At 45.7% G+C, this 19,556-nt stretch overlaps 10 protein-coding genes across 10 annotated transcripts; 4 read left to right on the forward strand and 6 right to left on the reverse strand.

Annotated features, from left to right (window-relative positions):
* Positions 1 to 88: 88 nt before the first annotated feature.
* Positions 89 to 1,365, reverse strand: C8R40DRAFT_1069261 (uncharacterized protein; the record flags this gene model as incomplete). The annotated part of the gene is made up of 8 exons (XM_046226092.1): positions 89 to 216; positions 271 to 406; positions 462 to 540; positions 609 to 726; positions 784 to 903; positions 954 to 1,017; positions 1,069 to 1,154; positions 1,206 to 1,365. 8 exons carry the CDS (start codon positions 1,363 to 1,365, stop codon positions 89 to 91), a joined length of 891 nt encoding a protein of 296 aa, XP_046086765.1.
* A 2,862-nt stretch (positions 1,366 to 4,227) lies between these two features.
* C8R40DRAFT_184064 (homogentisate 1,2-dioxygenase) lies at positions 4,228 to 6,366 on the forward strand. Its single transcript, XM_046234284.1, has 13 exons — positions 4,228 to 4,321; positions 4,387 to 4,433; positions 4,483 to 4,549; positions 4,601 to 4,881; positions 4,942 to 4,996; positions 5,049 to 5,079; positions 5,138 to 5,269; positions 5,326 to 5,335; positions 5,389 to 5,457; positions 5,518 to 5,701; positions 5,765 to 5,885; positions 5,946 to 6,089; positions 6,147 to 6,366. The coding sequence occupies exons 1-13, from the start codon at positions 4,283 to 4,285 to the stop codon at positions 6,314 to 6,316; spliced, it is 1,350 nt and encodes a 449-aa protein (XP_046086766.1). The 5' UTR covers positions 4,228 to 4,282; the 3' UTR covers positions 6,317 to 6,366.
* A 32-nt stretch (positions 6,367 to 6,398) lies between these two features.
* C8R40DRAFT_1250768 (uncharacterized protein) lies at positions 6,399 to 7,284 on the reverse strand. Its single transcript, XM_046233692.1, has 3 exons — positions 6,939 to 7,284; positions 6,786 to 6,885; positions 6,399 to 6,734 (listed from the first exon to the last, which is right to left on the reverse strand). Exons 1-3 carry the CDS (start codon positions 7,184 to 7,186, stop codon positions 6,417 to 6,419), a joined length of 666 nt encoding a protein of 221 aa, XP_046086767.1. The 5' UTR covers positions 7,187 to 7,284; the 3' UTR covers positions 6,399 to 6,416.
* A 425-nt stretch (positions 7,285 to 7,709) lies between these two features.
* C8R40DRAFT_1170286 (uncharacterized protein) lies at positions 7,710 to 8,585 on the reverse strand (the record flags this gene model as incomplete). Its single annotated transcript, XM_046231509.1, has 7 exons — positions 7,710 to 7,746; positions 7,797 to 8,045; positions 8,109 to 8,154; positions 8,208 to 8,217; positions 8,277 to 8,352; positions 8,408 to 8,429; positions 8,513 to 8,585. 7 exons carry the CDS (start codon positions 8,583 to 8,585, stop codon positions 7,710 to 7,712), a joined length of 513 nt encoding a protein of 170 aa, XP_046086768.1.
* A 938-nt stretch (positions 8,586 to 9,523) lies between these two features.
* C8R40DRAFT_1044688 (Alpha/Beta hydrolase protein) lies at positions 9,524 to 11,972 on the reverse strand (the record flags this gene model as incomplete). Its single annotated transcript, XM_046224241.1, has 14 exons — positions 9,524 to 9,764; positions 9,827 to 9,875; positions 9,991 to 10,062; positions 10,118 to 10,310; positions 10,372 to 10,555; positions 10,623 to 10,654; positions 10,710 to 10,837; positions 10,963 to 11,017; positions 11,071 to 11,108; positions 11,184 to 11,237; positions 11,304 to 11,407; positions 11,445 to 11,534; positions 11,598 to 11,721; positions 11,780 to 11,972. The coding sequence occupies 14 exons, from the start codon at positions 11,970 to 11,972 to the stop codon at positions 9,524 to 9,526; spliced, it is 1,557 nt and encodes a 518-aa protein (XP_046086769.1).
* Positions 11,973 to 12,688: 716 nt separating this feature from the next.
* Positions 12,689 to 13,380, forward strand: C8R40DRAFT_1069266 (uncharacterized protein; the record flags this gene model as incomplete). Its single annotated transcript, XM_046226093.1, has 3 exons — positions 12,689 to 12,792; positions 12,868 to 12,929; positions 12,965 to 13,380. The coding sequence occupies 3 exons, from the start codon at positions 12,689 to 12,691 to the stop codon at positions 13,378 to 13,380; spliced, it is 582 nt and encodes a 193-aa protein (XP_046086770.1).
* Positions 13,381 to 13,554: 174 nt separating this feature from the next.
* Positions 13,555 to 14,331, reverse strand: C8R40DRAFT_1069267 (uncharacterized protein; the record flags this gene model as incomplete). Its single annotated transcript, XM_046226094.1, has 2 exons — positions 13,555 to 14,050; positions 14,105 to 14,331. The coding sequence occupies 2 exons, from the start codon at positions 14,329 to 14,331 to the stop codon at positions 13,555 to 13,557; spliced, it is 723 nt and encodes a 240-aa protein (XP_046086771.1).
* Positions 14,332 to 14,753: 422 nt separating this feature from the next.
* On the forward strand, positions 14,754 to 15,767 carry C8R40DRAFT_1170289 (uncharacterized protein; the record flags this gene model as incomplete). The annotated part of the gene is made up of 2 exons (XM_046231510.1): positions 14,754 to 15,270; positions 15,382 to 15,767. The coding sequence occupies 2 exons, from the start codon at positions 14,754 to 14,756 to the stop codon at positions 15,765 to 15,767; spliced, it is 903 nt and encodes a 300-aa protein (XP_046086772.1).
* Positions 15,768 to 15,967: 200 nt separating this feature from the next.
* On the reverse strand, positions 15,968 to 17,206 carry C8R40DRAFT_1170290 (uncharacterized protein; the record flags this gene model as incomplete). Its single annotated transcript, XM_046231511.1, has 6 exons — positions 15,968 to 16,535; positions 16,590 to 16,616; positions 16,675 to 16,770; positions 16,823 to 16,849; positions 16,918 to 17,127; positions 17,184 to 17,206. 6 exons carry the CDS (start codon positions 17,204 to 17,206, stop codon positions 15,968 to 15,970), a joined length of 951 nt encoding a protein of 316 aa, XP_046086773.1.
* A 509-nt stretch (positions 17,207 to 17,715) lies between these two features.
* Positions 17,716 to 19,278, forward strand: C8R40DRAFT_1102904 (uncharacterized protein). The gene is made up of 5 exons (XM_046228009.1): positions 17,716 to 17,999; positions 18,056 to 18,078; positions 18,154 to 18,237; positions 18,383 to 18,475; positions 18,533 to 19,278. Exons 1-5 carry the CDS (start codon positions 17,827 to 17,829, stop codon positions 19,075 to 19,077), a joined length of 918 nt encoding a protein of 305 aa, XP_046086774.1. The 5' UTR covers positions 17,716 to 17,826; the 3' UTR covers positions 19,078 to 19,278.
* The last annotated feature ends 278 nt before the right edge of the window (positions 19,279 to 19,556 follow it).

Below are 19,556 nucleotides of genomic sequence, written 5' to 3' on the forward strand. Positions count from 1 at the left end.
CATTGACTTCTAATTTGAAAAATGAGAGAGTGTAATCTTGTGATTTATGATGACTGTAGTTCTTCCTTGCGGTATATTTTAAAGTAGCCTACCCGGAACCTCCAGTGCACACCGCGCTATAATTTCCATGTGAGGATGTCGAAAAGGATCCCTTGAAGAAGGCCTTTATCGTCCGCTGGGAAGCGGCAGGCAGCACGTCCTTGAAGTCGACCTCGACTACCAGACGTAACTCAAATCAAATACCAAGAACAAATCAGGATTAGCACTTACATTTGTAGTGATCATCGTGAGTTTTTTCGTTCACGAGGTGATCATAGGTTTTATCGTCATACTCGATCCAGAATTTACCAGAGGCGATGAATGGTATTTCTCCAATACCTTGCAAGGTACACGAACGGACGGCTTCCTGGTAATAGCAACCTGAACACGTTGCGATGTCTTACAAGTAGGTATTAACTCACCATTGCCTGACAGTTCTGGTCCGGTTGCACAGTCATGTTGAACGTAGTTGTAACCATTTCATTGAAGCTGATGTCAAAGCTAGATCGAAAAAATGAAACAAAATGAAATCAGACGCACAATACTTCGATCATCAAAAGCGCAACTACTTCGCAGATTGGGTATTGGTAATGGTTGTGTACGCGGTCGGCCCTCCTCTGGTGTTCACGACATCAGGAAATTTCATCCTGACTCTGAATGCATTGGTTATGCCAATGCTTGCTGCTTCTGTCGAAAGTATATTAGCCTACAGCGTTATAATATCAAGCACAACGCACAACGCACCGCTGATGGTAAAGGACGAAGTGCCTGTGAATCCCTGTTGGATCATTACGGACACTATTCCGTGAGTTCCAGAAATGATCCCCCCAGTGGTGGCATTGTTGGTCTGGCAGGAAGGGGATCCTTATTATGATCATGAGTAAAGAGAATTACAGCAAGGCCTTGATCAATACCTGTCGTCTTTATTTGCACCGCCTGAGAGGTTACGCAAACTTTGGCTGGATGAACATCCGGATACTTGGACAATATTAGTGGGCAGTAGGTGAAATCAAGAGGAAGAACACGAACGTGTTTATCATACATTAAAATTTTCCGGCTTCCTTTACCGTACCTCCCATCTGCATAAGATTGGACTTTTTGCCAGAAATTTGGAACTGCACAAGATATAAGAGCCTTGAAGAAATGCAGAGAAATCATGCACATACTGGTCTTGGCTTGCGCAAGTGTCAAATCTACACATTGATCATTCGTAGCTTCGCGAGCCTTCAAAGGAAGGCTCCGATCGTCGACGTAAGGCCTGTAACTTGGAAAGCTTTTATTCGTCGCATCCAATTGGGGCACCTCGAAAGCCTCAGGTAGAGGCATCGCTGGAACGCTTGCGACGATCAGCAAGTAGATGCCGAAGAACTGGGATCCGGTGATAAATAAAATCTCTGGCTCCTGATAAAAATGCGCGATGAAATTGGTGTACCGTTGCAATTATCGAACCCAACATGTCTGACTCGGAATGTACTCGTTCAAATAGAAGCTCACGATTAAATAAAAACCCTCCCAGAGAGAATGAGGCCGTAAGCTTCAAAGCTCTACCAGAGAGATTTGAAAAGTGGAAAGGTTAATGCCAGAGAAAGAGAGGCGCGAATCTGGGATTTTCTCGGTATAAAAGAATGCACGCATATGGCTGCTTATCATCCTCGTTGGACTTCGGATCAAATATCCTTTCCACTGGCAGTGCATCCTTGTGCAATGATGTGCATGCTCATGCAACGCCAAAAAAGCGAAAAATGAGCAAATCAATTGGAATTTCCACCGTCACTTGATATAGTCGACATTATGGGAGGTGTTCATCATACGTACGCTCAAATACATGGGCACCTTATCATAAACAGGACTTCCAGGAATGATAAGAGGACAGATTGGCGAACACTGCAGTTCCAGTGAGGGATTTTGCAAGGGGCAACGACGAAGAGTCTTCAGTGGCCCCGCTGAGTACCACGTTTGTGAATTGTGATCGCGACATCGAGTAACCAGGTCGCGAACGTTCAATAAATCGAGAAAGCAAGCAAGGCGATGTCCTGCGATGACGGATTTTCACGATAAGGATCTTTAGAGATTGCTCCACTACCACACGAATCATTTTCGCGATTAGATAAAATTTATTATCTCGACACAATTGCCGTATCGGCAAATCAGTTCAACGGAATATATCTGTCTATCTACATATCACAGTCTATCACTATATACTGTACATATCTCGGCATCTAGGAATTCTAATGTTCTTGGCGCAACCACAGCCTGAGCAAGAACCTCTACGCTTGGAATGTACACTGATCTTGTCGCACTCACAAACGATAGATGAACGTGTTCGAACGAGCTTCAGGACCCGCAGGTGTCGAGGGTTGACCGTCGCAATAAACAATTCCCCCGTAGACGCGTTTTTGGAGATTTTAACGCATTTTTCACCGTCAAGAAAACCCACAACACGGAATCTAAAGGAGGCTCCCCTCGTTCTAACTGAGTTTGTCGACAATGCAGGATCACTCTGTAGATCAGCTCCAATTTTACGACGGGTTTGGGGAAGTGTGGGCTAAAATGTCTGAACCGTTTTTCTCCGTTTCCTGTCCATCATTGACCTCCCTATCAGTTGGAGGTTGGAAGTTTTGAGCCTCGATAAACCTGCCGTAGCCTGCCCCCTTCCTCGCCGTTTGTTAGCACCACAACATGCGCTCAGACTGGAGATTCTAATGACCTGCGACGCTCTGAGTCACATTGACCCCGAACCTGAGTTCCCTCGAAATCCTTGATCGTGCCGATTTCTCAAAACTTTGGAGCAGGTCCAATATGGACTCAACAACAGGATGTGCAGCTACTTAGCAATGTCGGCTTATCCCTCTGCTATGCCCTCAGCTTCAAACATCTTGCTGTCCCTGCTTCGGTCAAATATCGAGCCTGGTACTCATTGATGATTGAACCCCCGGAGCAGAGCCATCGTAGACCCAGAGAATGGGTAATCCATATGCTACCAGATCTTCATTCGAACGAGGGCATCCAGGGGCATCCTTCAATGCCGTGAATTGTTTCAGGAAGATGATCTGAAACTGCGCACCCGCCACTGTATTTGTCTTCATGATATTCGAGTAACTTTGATGGACCAGAGCTCTGTGAAGCTTGACTTCGACTGAACAGACGAAACGTTTGACCGAACGTTGCGGCCACAAACTCGCTTTTTTGAGTACGCTGGTTCACACTTCAGGCTTCGAAGTCCGCTCACGTCCTCGACTGTCGTGCCGGGGCATCCAAACCTTTTTTTGCCTTCGGAATTTTTTTTCATCGAACGTGGCCCCTGGTTGCTCCTATGTATGCTCTCAGTCAAAGGGGCTGAACTCGTTATGTACATTGTAAGTCCCCAAGCTCGTTTCCATTCTTGATTTGTTCAGACATTTTCGTTAACCAATTACGGCTAAGACAGTTGCTCACTTGTTCATGTTTGCAAAGTTGTGCCTTTATGACCAAAGTTTTCATGAAAGCCTATCACAAACATAACCGAGGCTCCAAGACACCTGCGAAAACATACCTTCTTTTAGAAGTTTCAATAGATGGGCTTTCACCAGGCCACTTCTGGATAAACTTAAGTACCCGTAGCGTTGAGAGTCAGCTGGTACATTTCCCATCAGCATATAGACTTCTCGTTATCTGGATGCGTTGTCGGTACCGACCAGCGTCGACTCTGCGATGAAGTGTCTGTTTATGGAGGTCAGGAGTTCCGACTTGTTACGGTTTTGACATGACATTATTGAGATCCATATCCTCTGGACCGACTTCTTCACAGACCTATTGGCGCCGATGAACGGATACCAGTGACTGGGGGATGATTTAACTCCATACGGTCGATGTCCGTCCGCCGGTGAAGAGGAGGAGGAAGAGGAGCTTGAACCTGACGCGAGAAGTCGTTGACTGATTGGGAACGTGATTGACATGCTGCTGTCCATATAACAGACTGTTCTCAGCTAGTAAGTTATACCCAGTACTCTCTATTGAAGCCTAACAAATTGAAAACGTACACTGCTACATATCCTCTATGTCTAAATTGAAGGAACCCACCACTGGTGCAACTGCAGCATCCTCGTTCAATACTATCCCCCGTGGCCACGACGACCCATACCAATACCAAGTCGGATTCGGGAATAGGTTCGCTAGTGAAGCAATGTTAGTACGTCTGATCTTTTCCGAGGCTTCTATCAACTTGTTCGTTTGAAGACCCGGAGTTCTCCCCAATGGCCAGAACATGCCTCAGAAGAACAAGTACGATTTGTACACTGAAGGAGTGCGTTGCTCTCAATGCTCAAATTCGAAAAAGGTCGCAGATTTACACCTTGAAACAAATTATAGATGACTGGAGCCTCCTTCGTCGCTCCACGAGCGGAGAATCTGAACGCGTATGCGATTCTCATCACCCCTCAATAATACGCTCAACCGTATCGTCAGATGGCTCTACCGTATCCGACCATCAGTCGCTCATCAAGGATTCTCCAAACTACCTGACAATCCCGATGTGAGTTTCCCTTAATCAGGCCATGTTCACACTACTTATTTATTATAATAGTTCGAATCCAACTTTCTTCCTCTCAACTCCAAAGTTCATGTCAGCCCTACTCAATTAGCCTGGCACCCCTTCGACATCCCTTCCGGGGAACAATTGGTCGATTTCGTGGACGGAATGAAGACTGTAGCGGGAAACGGCGACCCGACTTTACATGAAGGTCTTGCTGTACACATGTACCTGGCCAATATATCGATGGGAAGGAAAGCCTTCTGTAACGCGGACGGGGATATGCTCATTCTGCCTGAACGTGGGAGGTTAGATATACAGACCGAATTTGGAAGGTAAGTAACACATAGTCAAGTGAGAACATACTATAAACCAACTGTGACAATCATTACCAGAATAATGGCACGACCGGGAGAATTAGTTGTTATACAGAGAGGAATTAAGTTCAAGGCACGTCAAAGCTTGAGTAATACAAGTCTGTTTGAACCAATGAGGCGATTAGGTCAAACTTCCCGACGGACCTTCGCGCGGATGTACGTTGGATTCATGCTCCTGTCTGCCTTAGGCATTGCACTAAAACCTGCTGCTTAGATATTCAAGAGATTTATGGCTCGCATTATACTTTACCAGAGCTAGGGCCCCTTGGTGGACACGGATTAGCCAATCCAAGAGATTTTGAAAGCCCATTGGCGAGCTTTGATTTGGACCAGAACCATTGGGACAGTGCGTACCGCCTTGTTTCTTTTTGGACTTCCTGTATTGATTGAATATCGTAACAGTTGTTTACAAGTACGTTCCAGACATGTCATGGTTGGAGCACGGAACTCAGCGTTTACTTTTAGAGTATGTGGTCAGATGCATTCTTGCTCTCAGGAACACACCCCGTTCGACGTTGTTGCGTGGCATGGCAAGTGAGTACATTTTATCCTTCTCCTTTCGCACTTTGATTCGATGACTCGTAACTTTTTCAGTTATGTTCCTTATAAATATGACATGTCGAAATTCGTATTTGTTGGAAGCATCTCCAAAGACCACATCGATCCTTCCATCTTCTGTGTTCTCACTGCCAAATCCAAAGCACCCGGCGTTCCACTTGCGGACTTTTTAATCTTCAGCGGACGATGGGATGTTGGTGAAGGAACATTTAGGCCTCCGGTATGTCTTTACTTCATCATACATTCGAAATTGATATCAACCCGGGCTGCGCTTTGAACATAGTACTACCACCGTAACTCGTCGACCGAGTTCATGGGCATGATATATGGCGAATACGGAGGACGTAGCGACGGCTTCAGACCCGGAGGCGCGAGCTTTGAGACTGGATTTTGTCCGCATGGAGGTAATATACTCCAGTCTCCTCGTTCTCGCGTGGACTTTTGCTTACTTCCATTCCCTGCAGTCTCTTACGAAGAATTCCAGAAAGCGACTGAAGCCGAGCTAAGACCAACGAAGGTGCATGAAAACACACTGGTGTTCATGTTCGAGTCAAGCATGATGTGGACAATTAGTGATTGGGCAATGAAGAGGAGTGGCAAACTGCATGGCAAGTTCTGTACTTTTGCTACTGTCCAGACAACGATTGAAGATATTTACCACATAGAGCATGAACCTAAAATGTGGGACAATCTCAAAGGTCAATTCATGAACCATCTTGAGGAAGTGGAAGAGGACTTGAGGAAGGCCGGGTTGCCAGGATTGGGTCATACGAGAGTGGATAGTGGACAGAATGGTTCAGAGATGAAGGGTAAAGGACACATGAATGGACATTGATTGTAATACTAAGTTCTGCGAAGCTCTGATTACTCGCTGTACATTATTATTCTCGGACGATCTGTAGGGATATTTCTATATGTAACAATGTCACTACGATTTACATCTTCGTGAAATCTTCCTTGGGTGCATTTCCTTCTTCGGTTCCTGTACCATACTTCCTCACGTCTTCCTTTGCCGCATGTTTGTCCTGCTCAAACTCCTTCATCTCCGGCACGTTCAACACTTTCGGGACATTGTCCGCTTGCCATTTCTTGAACGAAAATCCGAAACCTTCATGAGAGTAGTCCTTCTCGTTTGCCTGATCCTTGTGGTATTTGACTTGGATAAAGTCCGAGTCGATCGTCGAAGGGTCGAGGGAGAGCGAAACGAGACCAGTCACACGCGCGGTTTTAGGGATAAGGCGAAAGGTCCAGGACTGCAATCACTCGAGTGAGATGATATTGATTTAAAACATAGGCTGAATTACCTGGTCGTTTTTGAACTGAATGAAGTCTCTCTCGTTCTTGACAACTTGATATCCATTGTTGACGCTTGCGCTGAACAACTTGGGTAGGGCGAACCATTGGCTGTGATACCTTTGCTAAATGCGGCATCCAGGTTGTTAAAATAAACGACTTACGCAGCCATCTTGTAACGGTCATTTGCATAGACGAACTGATCGTCGTACACGCAATCCGAAGAGTACCTTTTCACTCTTTCCACTGTCGGCTTGCAGCTGTACAAAGCGAGAATGTCATCGACGAGACGCTGCCTTGCTGGCTCCAGAGGCAAAGACTTGGCCTGATCTGGAGTGTAATCGTCTGAGGTAGCGGTTTGACGAGGCTCGAAATGCTCTCCAGGAAGTTGATCTTTGTTATCGGAAGACATGGCTAGCTTAGTAAAGTTGAGTTGAACTTGAACGTAGCTCTTGGATGGTGGAAAGAAGAAGGCAAAGCTTGCGAAAGAGGAGCCTCTTTATATATGAGAAACCAAGAAAAGGGAATAGATCTGGCTTACAATCGACTGAAGTCATACCATCGCATATAGTCACGAATTCTCAGAAGATAAGATAATGAGAGCGGGCGCTTACTGCTTTTTGGCGACAAGGATGAGAAGGCTTTGGGCTTAGCCAGACCACGTTTCGTGTATATTTGCTGCGCGGGTTACAACCTAGAAACTTCATCTGCTAAAGCAAAGCACGCAACGGTACTCCTCACATCTCACATTCAAATTGAGTTTAATTGTTATTTTGGGAGAATTATACTGCAAGGTTCGATTCCCGAACGAAGCTGAACGACCAGTATCATTTCCTCAGTCTTACATTTGGCATGCAAACAGTTACTAACCCCGTCAAACAACGTGAAGCCGGAAGTTAGTGATATTAATTTTCAAAGGCAGTAACTTGACTTCATCATTGTCCAGTCAGAGCACCCAGACTCTCCCGAAAGCTGCCAAAGAAATTCAAATTCGAGAACATCGTCGAGCAAGGTATACCTACCTGCATCGTTGAAGTAGGCCATCATCCACTTGGACTGGGTGGACATCGTTTCCATTCCCAACAGCCGTCTTATTGAACACCATCCCCATGTCTGCAATCGGGTACATTGGCCAAGGTGGGGTTATATCTTCCCGAGGGTTAATTTTATTATGGGGATTCAGAGAGAACACGAAAGACAAGAATGATTGCGAGAACGCGGCAGAGAAGCGAGGGTTCTGTAAGGTGATTGGACTAGTGATTGGACTAGTGCTGCGAAATGGCACAATACTCAAGCTACACTTAAATCAAAGCAGTGGAGATTAAGTCGCTCACCTGGGGAAATAGTAGCTGATGTCCATTCCATGCATGGCCGGGGGAACTACTGATGAACGTGAGTTGGTTGAAGCGGCCTTTGTGCCCATTATATCTTACCGAATTCACCCTAATGATGGACAGCCGGGTTAGTACAGAGTTTTCGACGTCCGTACAAATGAAAAACACATACCTTGAACGTGTTGAAGCCATGCTCATGAAATGCGTTTTAGTAACATGTAGAAAGTTGGGCATATGAGAATCGCTACAAACAATTGTAGTGTTCATTACAAGTCCGATTCCATTAGAGATCAACGTACCTTCCCCCATGACGTGATTCACCTAGTTGAGAATAGTCCTCAAACCAGAGTATTGCTTCTGTACTTCGTTTTTTTACTTTGAGCCCAACTTGGGAAACAATTGACCAGCGTATGTGGAGGCATCCATGAACACATCCGTCTGGTTCACAAAGAGGTTCCCTTCGTTCGTGTTGGTCATGGCCAGAAAGGCATGCTAAGCCACGAATTTGGATGTTTGTCAGTCGGTCAACGGAAAACTCACAACGGTGAAGACAAACTCAACCCATTTATTTTACCTTCTCTCAAAGCTAGCGTCGGTCTTTGCGTTATGAACGTTCCGTCAATGACAGGGACAAAAAGAGTTCCGTAAAATGCGGAAACTTGGGATTGAATATTAGAGTCACATTCCTGAGGACACTGATGTCTGCATCTCGGAGACAAGTCAGGGTATCGCTGGCAGATGAGCAGCTATTTTTGTGTGAGCGGAGTACTTGTTCAATAGGCAGAAGATAACTCTCACTTGCTTTGTGAAATGAAGCCTGCACTCTGCGCGATTTTTGGGATATCGCAAAAGGCCCAATTCTACACAGTAAAATGAACCACGACTCCAGGAAATAATGATGATTTTAAATACCGTGTCGGTCTCTCCTCCTCCCAGTGGTTGAGCTCCTGGTCCTCATGAGTTATAAGGTGATGTACGTCGGTGAAATTTGGCCACAGTAACTTGGGTAAGCGAACACCATTGCATATATACTATTCAAATTTCGAAAGAAGATTTATGTAGCCATCTTGCAAACGGAAGCCAATAGAAGCCAATGGATAAATTGTCATACATGTAATCTGAGGATAACAAAAGAAGGATGGCAAACATCCGTAGTCATGATAATGGGGGGATATGTGGAACATAAGACATATGTGTGAAATGAGGGGCATGCAGTTGAGCAAGGATCTGAGAGCTTGAGTGTGAAGATTACGCTTTTTGTTGATTACTGGTACGCGCTACACGTGATATCCTAGCAACTTCGAGAAAAGATCATCTGATCATGCTTTCCTCATTGACCAGTCAGGGCACCAACACTATCCCAAAAGCTGTCAAGAAATTAGAACAAATCGACAACATCGTTAAGCAAAGTAACTTCACCTGCATCGTTCAAGTAACCCATTATCCACTCGAACCGGATGAATATTAGTTCCATTCCCTACGGCAGTTTTATTAAAAACCATCTCCGTGTTTGCAATCTGGAACATAGACCAAGGTGGGGTTATATCTTCTCGGGGATCAACTTTGACGTTGGGATCCAGGGAGATCACGAAAGATAAGAATGATTGCGAGAACGCGGCAGAGAAACGAGGGTTTTGAAAGGAGATTGGACCAGTGCTGCGGTTTGGCATGATCTTCAAGCTGCGCTAGAACCGAAAGGTGGCCGTTGATTTGCTTACCTGGGGAAATAGTAATTCACGTCCATTCCATGTAGCGCCGGAGGTATCGCTGGTATTTCTAAGATGGTTGCACGAACCTTCGTGGTCAGGAAATCTCACCGAATTCACCCTCAAGACGAACGGAGCATGAGGAGATTTTCAACCTCCCGTGCAAATGAACACACGCACCTTGAACGTGTTGAACCCATGCTCGTGAAATGCATTTAACATGAAGAAACTGGGGCATTTGAAGATCGCTGTCAAAGGATGCACTAAAAAAGGTCGATTCCACAAGATATCAACGAAACGTACAGTCCCCCATGATATTGTTGATTTGATTAATCGTAGTACCTAACCCAGCGTACTGCTTTGCGACTTCGTTATCTTGTGCGGAGCCAAACTTGGGGAACAATTGGCCGGCGTATATCGAGGTATTCATGACCACACCCGTCTGGTCCACAAAGTCATTCCCTTCGTTCGTATTGGTAATGGCAAGAAAAGCACGCTAAACCAAAGATTTGAACTTATAGTAAGCGGAGGTCATTCAAGGGCAAAGACATACTCACCCCGTTAATTTTGCCTTCTTTCAAGGCTATTGTCGGTCTTTGTGTTATGAAGTTACCATCTATTACGGGAACAAATGCGAAAGTGCCGGAAAACGCTGCGTCTTGAATATCAGTATTCACTGTCCTAAGTACGTTGAGGTCCGCAGCTCGGAGACAATTCAAGGTATCGCTGGCGGAAGAGCAACTGGAACCGATACGCTCGTGTGAGCGACGTATGTGCAGTGTTATTCAATGGATCAATGGTGACTCACTTGCTCTGTGAAACTACTTCCGTGTAAAGTGCCTACGAAATACGGATTGACGAACGAAATAGGTCACGGACGAGATATGTGACGTACCTCGGGGACGGCATCGTCGAAGGGGTACTGCGAGGGTAGGAATGTTGAACTCGTGATAGCAGCACGGAAGAGTGGTGGAGAAGTCTGTCCATCCTGAGCGACAACATGCTGTAAGACGGATCCGGCACCTATGTAATAAAAATAAAAGATCAGAATACGCATGCAGGAAGACATCCATTATAACAGTGAGAACACCAAATGTGCACAGATCGACTTCGCTCTGCTGGAAGGAAGAGTAGCAGTATGCACATACCTGCTGACTCGCCCCAAATAGTGACTTTTTCTGGGTCCCCACCGAATTTCGATATCTAATGATGGATCGGAACGAAGTACCCAGCAGTCGGAAGAGGGTGATACACACATGCTCGTTGACCCATTGTAATGCTAGATGTTGATCCACTGCACAGGAGTATCAGTCAGCCTAACACTTGCGGGCGCTCTGTCTGAAAGCAATTATTGAACATGGGTACTAACATAGTCCCGCATTAAGATCGCCATTCTCCTTCACATTCTTCCCTGCGAGAAAACCTGGATATTTCGGATTAGTGAAAATTACATAACGTGAAATTGAGATTGGGATTGGAGAAGATATACCAAAAAGTCCCAGTCTATATTGTATGATGACGGCTACTACCTCGTTGTTGGCTTGTTGCAGTAGGTCCGAGCCGTGGAACATTGAACCGTTACCACCGGCATACCTATGTATACAACGGTCAGCAACGCTTAGATACGCACTGTAGTATTAGTACGTGCCCTCCTCCGTGAATCCATACTACTGTGGGGAGCGAAGAAGTTGTGGAGATGCGGCTTCCTGGGGTATGAACACTACATGAAACGGAGAAATACTAGCAATGAAGGTTGAAAGTTCAAATAGCATGGAATACTTACTTGAGGAATAGGCAATCCTCCGAGTCAGTAACTAACCCTTGAACACATTCTGGGGGTTCGGTGTCCGCTTGTTGCACCCCACTGATAGGCGTAGGGGATTGGGGAGCACGAAAACGCAGGTCACCTGTAGATCGATATATATTCAGTTCATGTTACAAAGCACAACTGAAAACAAGACCTACCAGTCGGAGAGGTAGCGTATCGTATACCCAGAAAGTTAGTAACGTTTGTCTCCGGGTCGAATGCACCCTGAAATTGAGCGTAGGTAACATCTACAATAGGGCCTTGCAACCTGGGATTTTGAGTAGCCACAGATGACGACGAAGAATATGCGAGGAGGGTGCAGTATAGCAGGGGTAGGAGTTTCTGCAGCATCTTGCTCAAGTTTCTGATCTAAAAGATTGAAGATTTAAAGGCCTGAAGGTAAGGCCGTCCATTTATTCAACGGTAAAGTAAGAGCCCAAAGATAATTTGAGCTGCTTCAAGGCATAGTCAGCAGACATCCGGGGGTACTTCGATTTCATCCTGAGAATCGACATGGACTGCTGATGTGTCAGGCGAGAAAAAAGAAGGAGATTTATTACACGTCAAACAGCCATGGTTTCTCTATCCTCTGACGCAAGTGAAAAGGAAAGGCCACAGAGCGGAAATCTCTCAGGCTCATCACGTTGTCGTTAAATGTGCTGCGCTAAAGCGTCTACTAAATTGAGCATAATATTGTCATACGATATTTGGTTCCACCGAACGTACTCAGAGGCAAGCTCATATTCCCTCCCTTAGCTCTATCATCTCCTCCGAGCTCCTCTGATTAGGACTGTATGGACGTCTCGTGGAATTGAAATGCAAGCGAAAAGGCGATGCGCAATCCCCTGAAATCCCTCAACTCCATCTGATGTTCACCATATAAAGTCTTGCGCCGGGCGATACTCCCTATCCACCTCTAGTTCAGTATATGCTTGTCACAGGTAGATTTGCGGGTCAAAACTGTCGATCATCCAGTACGTATCATCCTCAATATTTTGCATGTTCCCTCGAATTTCTAATCTCATGCCACAAGTCCAATATTCTATTCGTCCATATCGTCAAATAGCATGCTCCCAAAGTTGCTCCCAAAGTTGCTCCTTGCATTTTTTCTCCTTTCCACGTTTGCTGGGACAATAGCCTCTCCTTTGGCAGCCCGTGGCTTCGATGGTCGGTATTTGTCTCTCTTACAAGAGATCCTATCGAACCGAATTTTATTGCTGCTAGGTTGGATCGTGATTATGCTTAGGCGAATCAATACGCAACAAATCGCTCTACAAGTCAAACTGTTCCTGAGCCTGGAGAGACTTGGTCCGTCTTCGTTACTGGGGTCTATTATTTCCAAGCCAAACCTCAACTGGGGGAAAATCGACCATGGCAAGGGACTGGCATTAACACTTGGCCTCAAAGGTCTTCTCGGCGAACCGGGCTTGTCATAGCTAGGGTGAAGTTTGCCTCGAACACTGAGAAGGAAGAGGTACTCCAGTATTTGGGTAAACTTGAGGCGACCTCGAACCTGTTATACTTGATCAAGGTACTCAGGGAAATGGCGGCAATGGCTCGAGAGAAAAAGAAGATAACTGGTTTCGAATGGAAGAATCAGCTCGAGTGGCAGCAGCAATATTGGAAAATGATAGAAATGTTTGAGGATGGACTTGGTGGAAAAGTTGACGGAAATGAGAAGAAAATATATCAGGACCTCTTAATGAAGCGCCAGGAGAAGGCAAAGGAGATGGAAGCAAAGAAAAGCGGCGAAAGCTAGTATTTTGTTTCCAACGGTTTTCTTTGTTGTATATATTGTATTTCTCGCCACTCGTTCCCCGCAATTGGAGAGGCACAAGAAATGAGCCAGTTATTTTATTGCGTGAATGATACCAGTGTGCAACATATGCCTATACAAGAAGATGGGAACGAAGACGAAAGTGGCATTGAATCTCTAGGTCTTAAGCGCGATGATCAAGACCAAAAGCACCAATATTAAGACCCCAATGCACACGGTCGACCCATTCCCCTTCAAACCCCTACCGACCCTATCCAATCTCCGCCGAGCCCCACTCAGTCTTCCCTCAGTCTGATCCAGTTCCGTGTCCAGTTCCTGCAACAGCCCGTGATGTGTATCTAACTCTGAATTGATCTGAAGCGACAAATTATGGTGGCGGGATATGGAATCTGACAGGGCAGAGAGGTGGGTGTCTTGGGTATCGATGAGCTGCTTTTGAGTCTGCAGTAGTGCATTTGGTGAGGGCGGAGAAGGCGGTCGTTGTGGATCGTCGGTATATGGGGTGAACGGGCCGTTGTAGTCCGGGATCGAGGGTGAGGGAGATCGAGGTGGTGGAGTACCAATAAGTGGAGCAAGAGAGGCATTTGAGGGCGAAGTCAGTGATGAGAAAGGATCGGGTTTCTTGGGAGTAGGTGCAACAATAATGTCCAAACTATGAGGAAATGAGTAAGCAATTATTGTACGCGGCAAACAACAGCGAGCTTACCTCGGCACCTCCACACCCTGGCTGTCAGCTAAAAGCATGCCTCGCATCCTCTCATACTGTTTCCGAAGAAGTTTTACAGCTTCAACTTGAGAGTGTGATCCTCCTGCCGTACGACTAACGGCTTCAAGCTCCAGTATGCCGTTCCTCAAAGATGCCAAATTCGTTTGTATTTGTTCCAGATGAAGGGTATTATTGGACAACCCATTAGATGATGGGGAAGAGCTCATTGTAGAGCTACGCTGTCTCTCCAACAGCAAAGACAGCGTTTTAGTGGAGATAGAGGTCAATTTCGCAAGGGCTTGGGAAGGCAGTGACGCCGAGTTTGGTGTCGGCACAGCAGCTCTTACTGAGGAGAGTGGTGTAGATATACGAGAGGTCATTACGAAGAAAATTAAGAATGATTGATCCTATAAAGCTGTCGGTGGCTTCGCTACCCTCAATCGTTTAGAGTAGCTGCGAGATCCCAAAGGGCCAGTCCAAAAATATTCCAAGGCGTGATAGAGCAATCCCCACGTAGATATTCGAGGGTACAAACAAAGCAGATGACGCTTCAGTGGTGTTGAGTGGTCGACAACAAGGAAGTAAGCAAGATGAAGTAATCAAAATGTGAATGAAGGCAAGATAAGATAAGATAAATATTGAACACTCTATGTCATCCTCCTCTCGCAGACCCAAATCCCCCACTCGCGCTCAACTTTCCTCCAAACTAGCTTACGAGAAGAAGGTTCCAAAGTTCTTGCAGAGGCTAAAGAACCAGGTTGAGGGAAAACTCGATACTTCTTCGTACGACAACGACGACGAAGATTACCAGGACTCTACATATCGAAACCCGGATAGGGACGAATACAGAAGAGATGCTGGACGAAATGAATATGGGGGAGATGACAACGGAAGAGACGAATTTGGCAGAGAAAGAAGAATACCTAACGGAGGTTATAACGACGAGGAATTCGAGTACATAAACGACGGTTCCGGAAGACCACCTATACCACGTCGCCCTCGTTCTTCTTCCCCCCAACGAGTAGGACGACCTCCAATACCTACGCGACCTGACGACGATCCAGGGAGCGCTGATGAGGATTCCAATGATGAGAAACCTCAGGTTGTAGTACTGAAAGCTGGTAAACATCTCAGTGAAAGGGAGGCGGAGAACGAGAGGAGAAAAGGTTAGTCGCTATCCGAGTGTTACTTTTATCTCAGTCTGCTTATGGCTTTGACGGCGAATCCTCTTTTTCAGTTTTATTGAAATATGTGTATACTAATACTAATCCCAATAGAAAAGGGCCTTCCACCACTCCCAGACCCAGATAAACTTCAACCTACATCTTCGTCGGCTTCTCTGAAAACAAACAGCAATATCAAATCCCAGTCGGCGAAAGATAAAGAGTCAAAGAGCCTTTCATTCTCGTCTAAACCATCTTCGATTAAGGCAACGGATAATTTCAATGCTCTAAAGCGGAAAGTACTGAGTGGTTCTAACGAAGACGAGGACGATGGTAACGAAGGTGCAGTCAGAAGACGACACGGAGATGCTAACCATAAAGGAGTTGATGAGACGACGAAGAAGAGGAAAAAGGACGGACCTGGTCGAAAAGACACGGGGAAGAAGGAAGGAAAGAAGAAAGAGAAGAAGACGTTGTTGAGTTTCGGGGACGACGCATGAACTTGTCCCAAGCCTGCAACATTACATTTTGTACAACAATGCCGATACGATTTCCTGTCAATCAGCCCGCAAATGAATTCTGCAATTTGGACAGTATTTAGATAAGCGTCAACGGAATTAGGATGAAAAGCTTGAAAAGCGTAAACAGAACGATGATAATAATGATAATAGAAAATTTAACATTTGATGTCCGAAGTTTATCAATAGGTAGGAGGGGGTACACCATACGAATGAGCCTGCCTGATCTCTTCCAACTCCCTCCTCAACAGAGAAACTTCTCTCCTTAGAGCTCCCCTGCTTTGTCCATCACGGCCTCTTCGTCGCGGTGACGAGTTGGAAGTCTCCGACATATCCAAGCTAGAATTATGGGTGTGTGTCGGCGTCGATACGTCCTGGTTAACAATCACCATTTTGGTTTCGCGGCGTTGCGGCGACAGGGGTGGCAGGGGTGACGCCAAAGTATCCATGGGAGGAGCTGAATCAGCCAAGCTCGAACGGGGAAGAGATGATGAATGATAATGCGCGTTTTGAGTGAATGATGTGGCTGAAGATGCCATCAGGGGTATCGTCGAAGGAGCGTTTTGTATTTGGTGCACTGAAGGAGTGACGTAGTTCAACCGCTTGTATTCTCTTCGCAAATTCAACCAAAGCAAGAAGAAAACTAGAGCAGTAAGGAAACCAAGCCCGGCTATGACTGATCCGACAATAGTCCCAGTGTTGTTAGTTTCTGTCGTTCCGCCTTCTGCGCTTGCTGAGGACGGACAAGAGCTAAAGGAACACTAGTTAGCATATGGAATTATTTTCGGGGCTTTCTAGACAGACCTGGAGACTACGGTCTGAGTCTCTGTTCTGATAACGAGGTATTATTCAGATAGAATCGATATTCGAAATCTGTGAGGTTACTCACGCTATTGGTGATGTGGTGCTCGATGGAGCTGAAGCATTGAAAGGCGTGAAGAGATTTCCGGTGTAGAACGGAGCAGACGCGGCGACACCGTTCGTCCTGGAATTGCGGATTCAGATGTGATAGAAAAAGATATGCAATGGAGACGCACAAAGCCAAGGCTTGAAGGAAATGCGGTCTTTGACATTCGATTCAGAAGGAAAAAAATGTCAGATAGACCCATGAATTCTTGTACGTACTACTCACCCTGCTACCACGAATGTAAACGATGTCGAACCAGTCCCCGACAACGTCCCTCCGATCTGTGTAGTCCCATTCGCATATACATTCCGCAATATCCACTGGCTGGGATCACTAGTTCCTGTCACGAAGTTGATTGTTGTGAGAGTTTCGAGTACAACGATATTAGGGAGTGATATGGTAAGGGCATTTCCAAGTAAAAAATAGAGAGATAAGCTGAAGAAAAAGATGTCGGTTATGGTTCTGCAAAAGAAATCAATAGGAGGACGTACAGCTGAAAACACCAGAGCATCATGAAAGTACGAAGCAAAGTGCCAACCTAAGTGGCTACTTTGCAATCCACGGGGACTTTGTACACTGCCGCGTCTGAATCGAAATAACCATTTTGGATAGTTCTCATGATTGTCAATCCTGATACTCTTTACTGTATCAATTGAATTCGAAGATTGGAGTCCATGAGAGAGTTCTGCTCTTGCACCAAATCTTTCAATTTGCATGAAAAGGTTCCACTAAGTTTAAATCTGGAACTAGTAATAATGGGTTGTACAAAGTCAGTTTCTAGTGGACAAACGAAGTGGAAAATGCAGACCTGTGCGTCCATCGGGCCAGGACTCGACGTCAACACCGAGTACTGAAACTGTGCGGCAGTTGAGCGCTGAGCGTTGATTCATTGAAAAGTTCATCACTTGATCTGATATTCGATATTGAGGAATTCTGGCGGCATTGCTAACTATATCGAAGTGTCGTATTTTGAACTTGAAGCCCGAAAGAAATATGAAGCCTAGAAATGTCGGCATTAGGCGCCCGTCGGCTGTTACGCAAGCGGGGTGTACGCTGTAGCGCCCCTGTTGAAACTCTAATTTGCGATAACTTAAAATTACTATCAGCTGCAGCTCGCATCGAACTTCGAATTCCATGACACTGGGCAAATCAAGTCCACAAATAACCCTCTCGTCTACGCTTCAACGGGCTGGCCTTGTTCCCATAGGCAATGGAATTTACCTCCGTAGAGAGATACCGCCCTCCAAATCCTTCAGTGACACTACCATATATACCAAGTCCTCCAATCCCTTGCTCAGGGAGCCAAAGTGAGAAGGGGTGATTCTTGACATCAAATTTACACAGCTCATCGCACATCCTTCAGCATAATTCTTGTCTTCGGATGGAGTAAGTCGATATCCTTGCTCCGCACCCGATTATTGCAACGGAGTTCTCCACTGCATACTAATTGCCTTGACACAGTGGGTGCCAAACTTCCTCATATTTTCAAATACACGAAGGTATACGAAGATATGTATCCAAATGCTACCCAAATCATTGTCCAAAGTGAGTCTCACTTCTTTTGGTCATCCAAACGAACGCGGGTAAGTCTCATACAACCTCCTTGATTACGACCTTCATCCAATATGATTTTGGGGTTGACTTTCGTTTTATGTCTTTCACCCAACACAGATGAACAACCTTGTTCCAGTTGCGGAGGTTCTGGAAGCCCATGGATGCACAAGGCAAGAATCACCTCGAGATGGCAATTCACCTCGTATTCTAGTGCATAGTTTTTCAAATGGCAAGTAGCAGTCGTTCTTAACTTGTCGTTAGCAGTCACTAAGTGATACCGTCACAGGCGGGGGGCTTCAGATGTACACATTGGGTAACCTCCTTCGTGCAAGATCAGGTTCTTCCTCCAGCTCTCGCAGACCATCGCCTCACGTATCCGCAGTTGTCATCGATTCATGTCCAGGAAATGCATCATTTCGTGGGGCTATCCAAGCCTTCACGGCCGCCCTCCCCAAAAATTCTCTACTGCGCATCCCTGTGATAATTTTCATCACACTTCTATATGGCTTCGGTATCATTAGACACCGGATATTCGGGGTTAAGCCTATATTCGAGCGGCTGAAAGAGGGGCTCTTGCGCAAAGGCTCCGAAGGTGGAATACTCCCTTGGATGACTGAGAAGACGCCGAGGATGTACATTTGCTCAAAGAAGGATGAATTAATACCTGTGGAACAGGTTGAAGAGCACGTCAAGGAAGCGAGACATAGAGGATTGAATGCGAAAATTGTGGTGTATGAAGACACACCGCATGTCGCCCATGCTAGACGATATCCGGAACAATACTGGGGCGCGGTGAAGGATTTGTGGGTTCAGGCTGTGGAAGGTCAATGACTTAGCTCATACACCTTAAAGTACAAGATGATTTACATCGTCGAAATGAGATGCAAAGATCGTACCAAACAGAAATGCAATCAAGAGTTGGCGTCGCTACTACGTAGACTCGGTAAATAACATATCTCACACCCTCGATAGTACGCGCTAATATTTACCTGTTGTTGCACTTGACATAGTATGATTCTTCAACAATGCGAATTGTAATGTTGCAGATGTTCGGGTGTAAAAGTGCTTTCGTCCCTTAGTAATAATAAGGTACATGATGTTTGATGAAGAAGCAGAAATCTGGGTTTTGCAAAAGCTGAAAATGTTGATGTTGCTCGTATAGAAGAGGTGATGTATTCTCGTACGGCAGTGGTCCGTCATGGCAAACTGGAGGACCTTTCGACCAAGCCGACTTCGATGGTGGCCCAGACGAAGCCGTGGAAATGGAAGATCAGGATTCTTGAAGTTCTAAATATTGAATCAAAAAAACA

Source organism: Lentinula edodes (assembly GCF_021015755.1).
Source record: "Lentinula edodes strain Le(Bin) 0899 ss11 chromosome Unknown C8R40scaffold_16, whole genome shotgun sequence".
In the NCBI taxonomy this organism is placed as follows: domain Eukaryota; kingdom Fungi; phylum Basidiomycota; class Agaricomycetes; order Agaricales; family Omphalotaceae; genus Lentinula; species Lentinula edodes.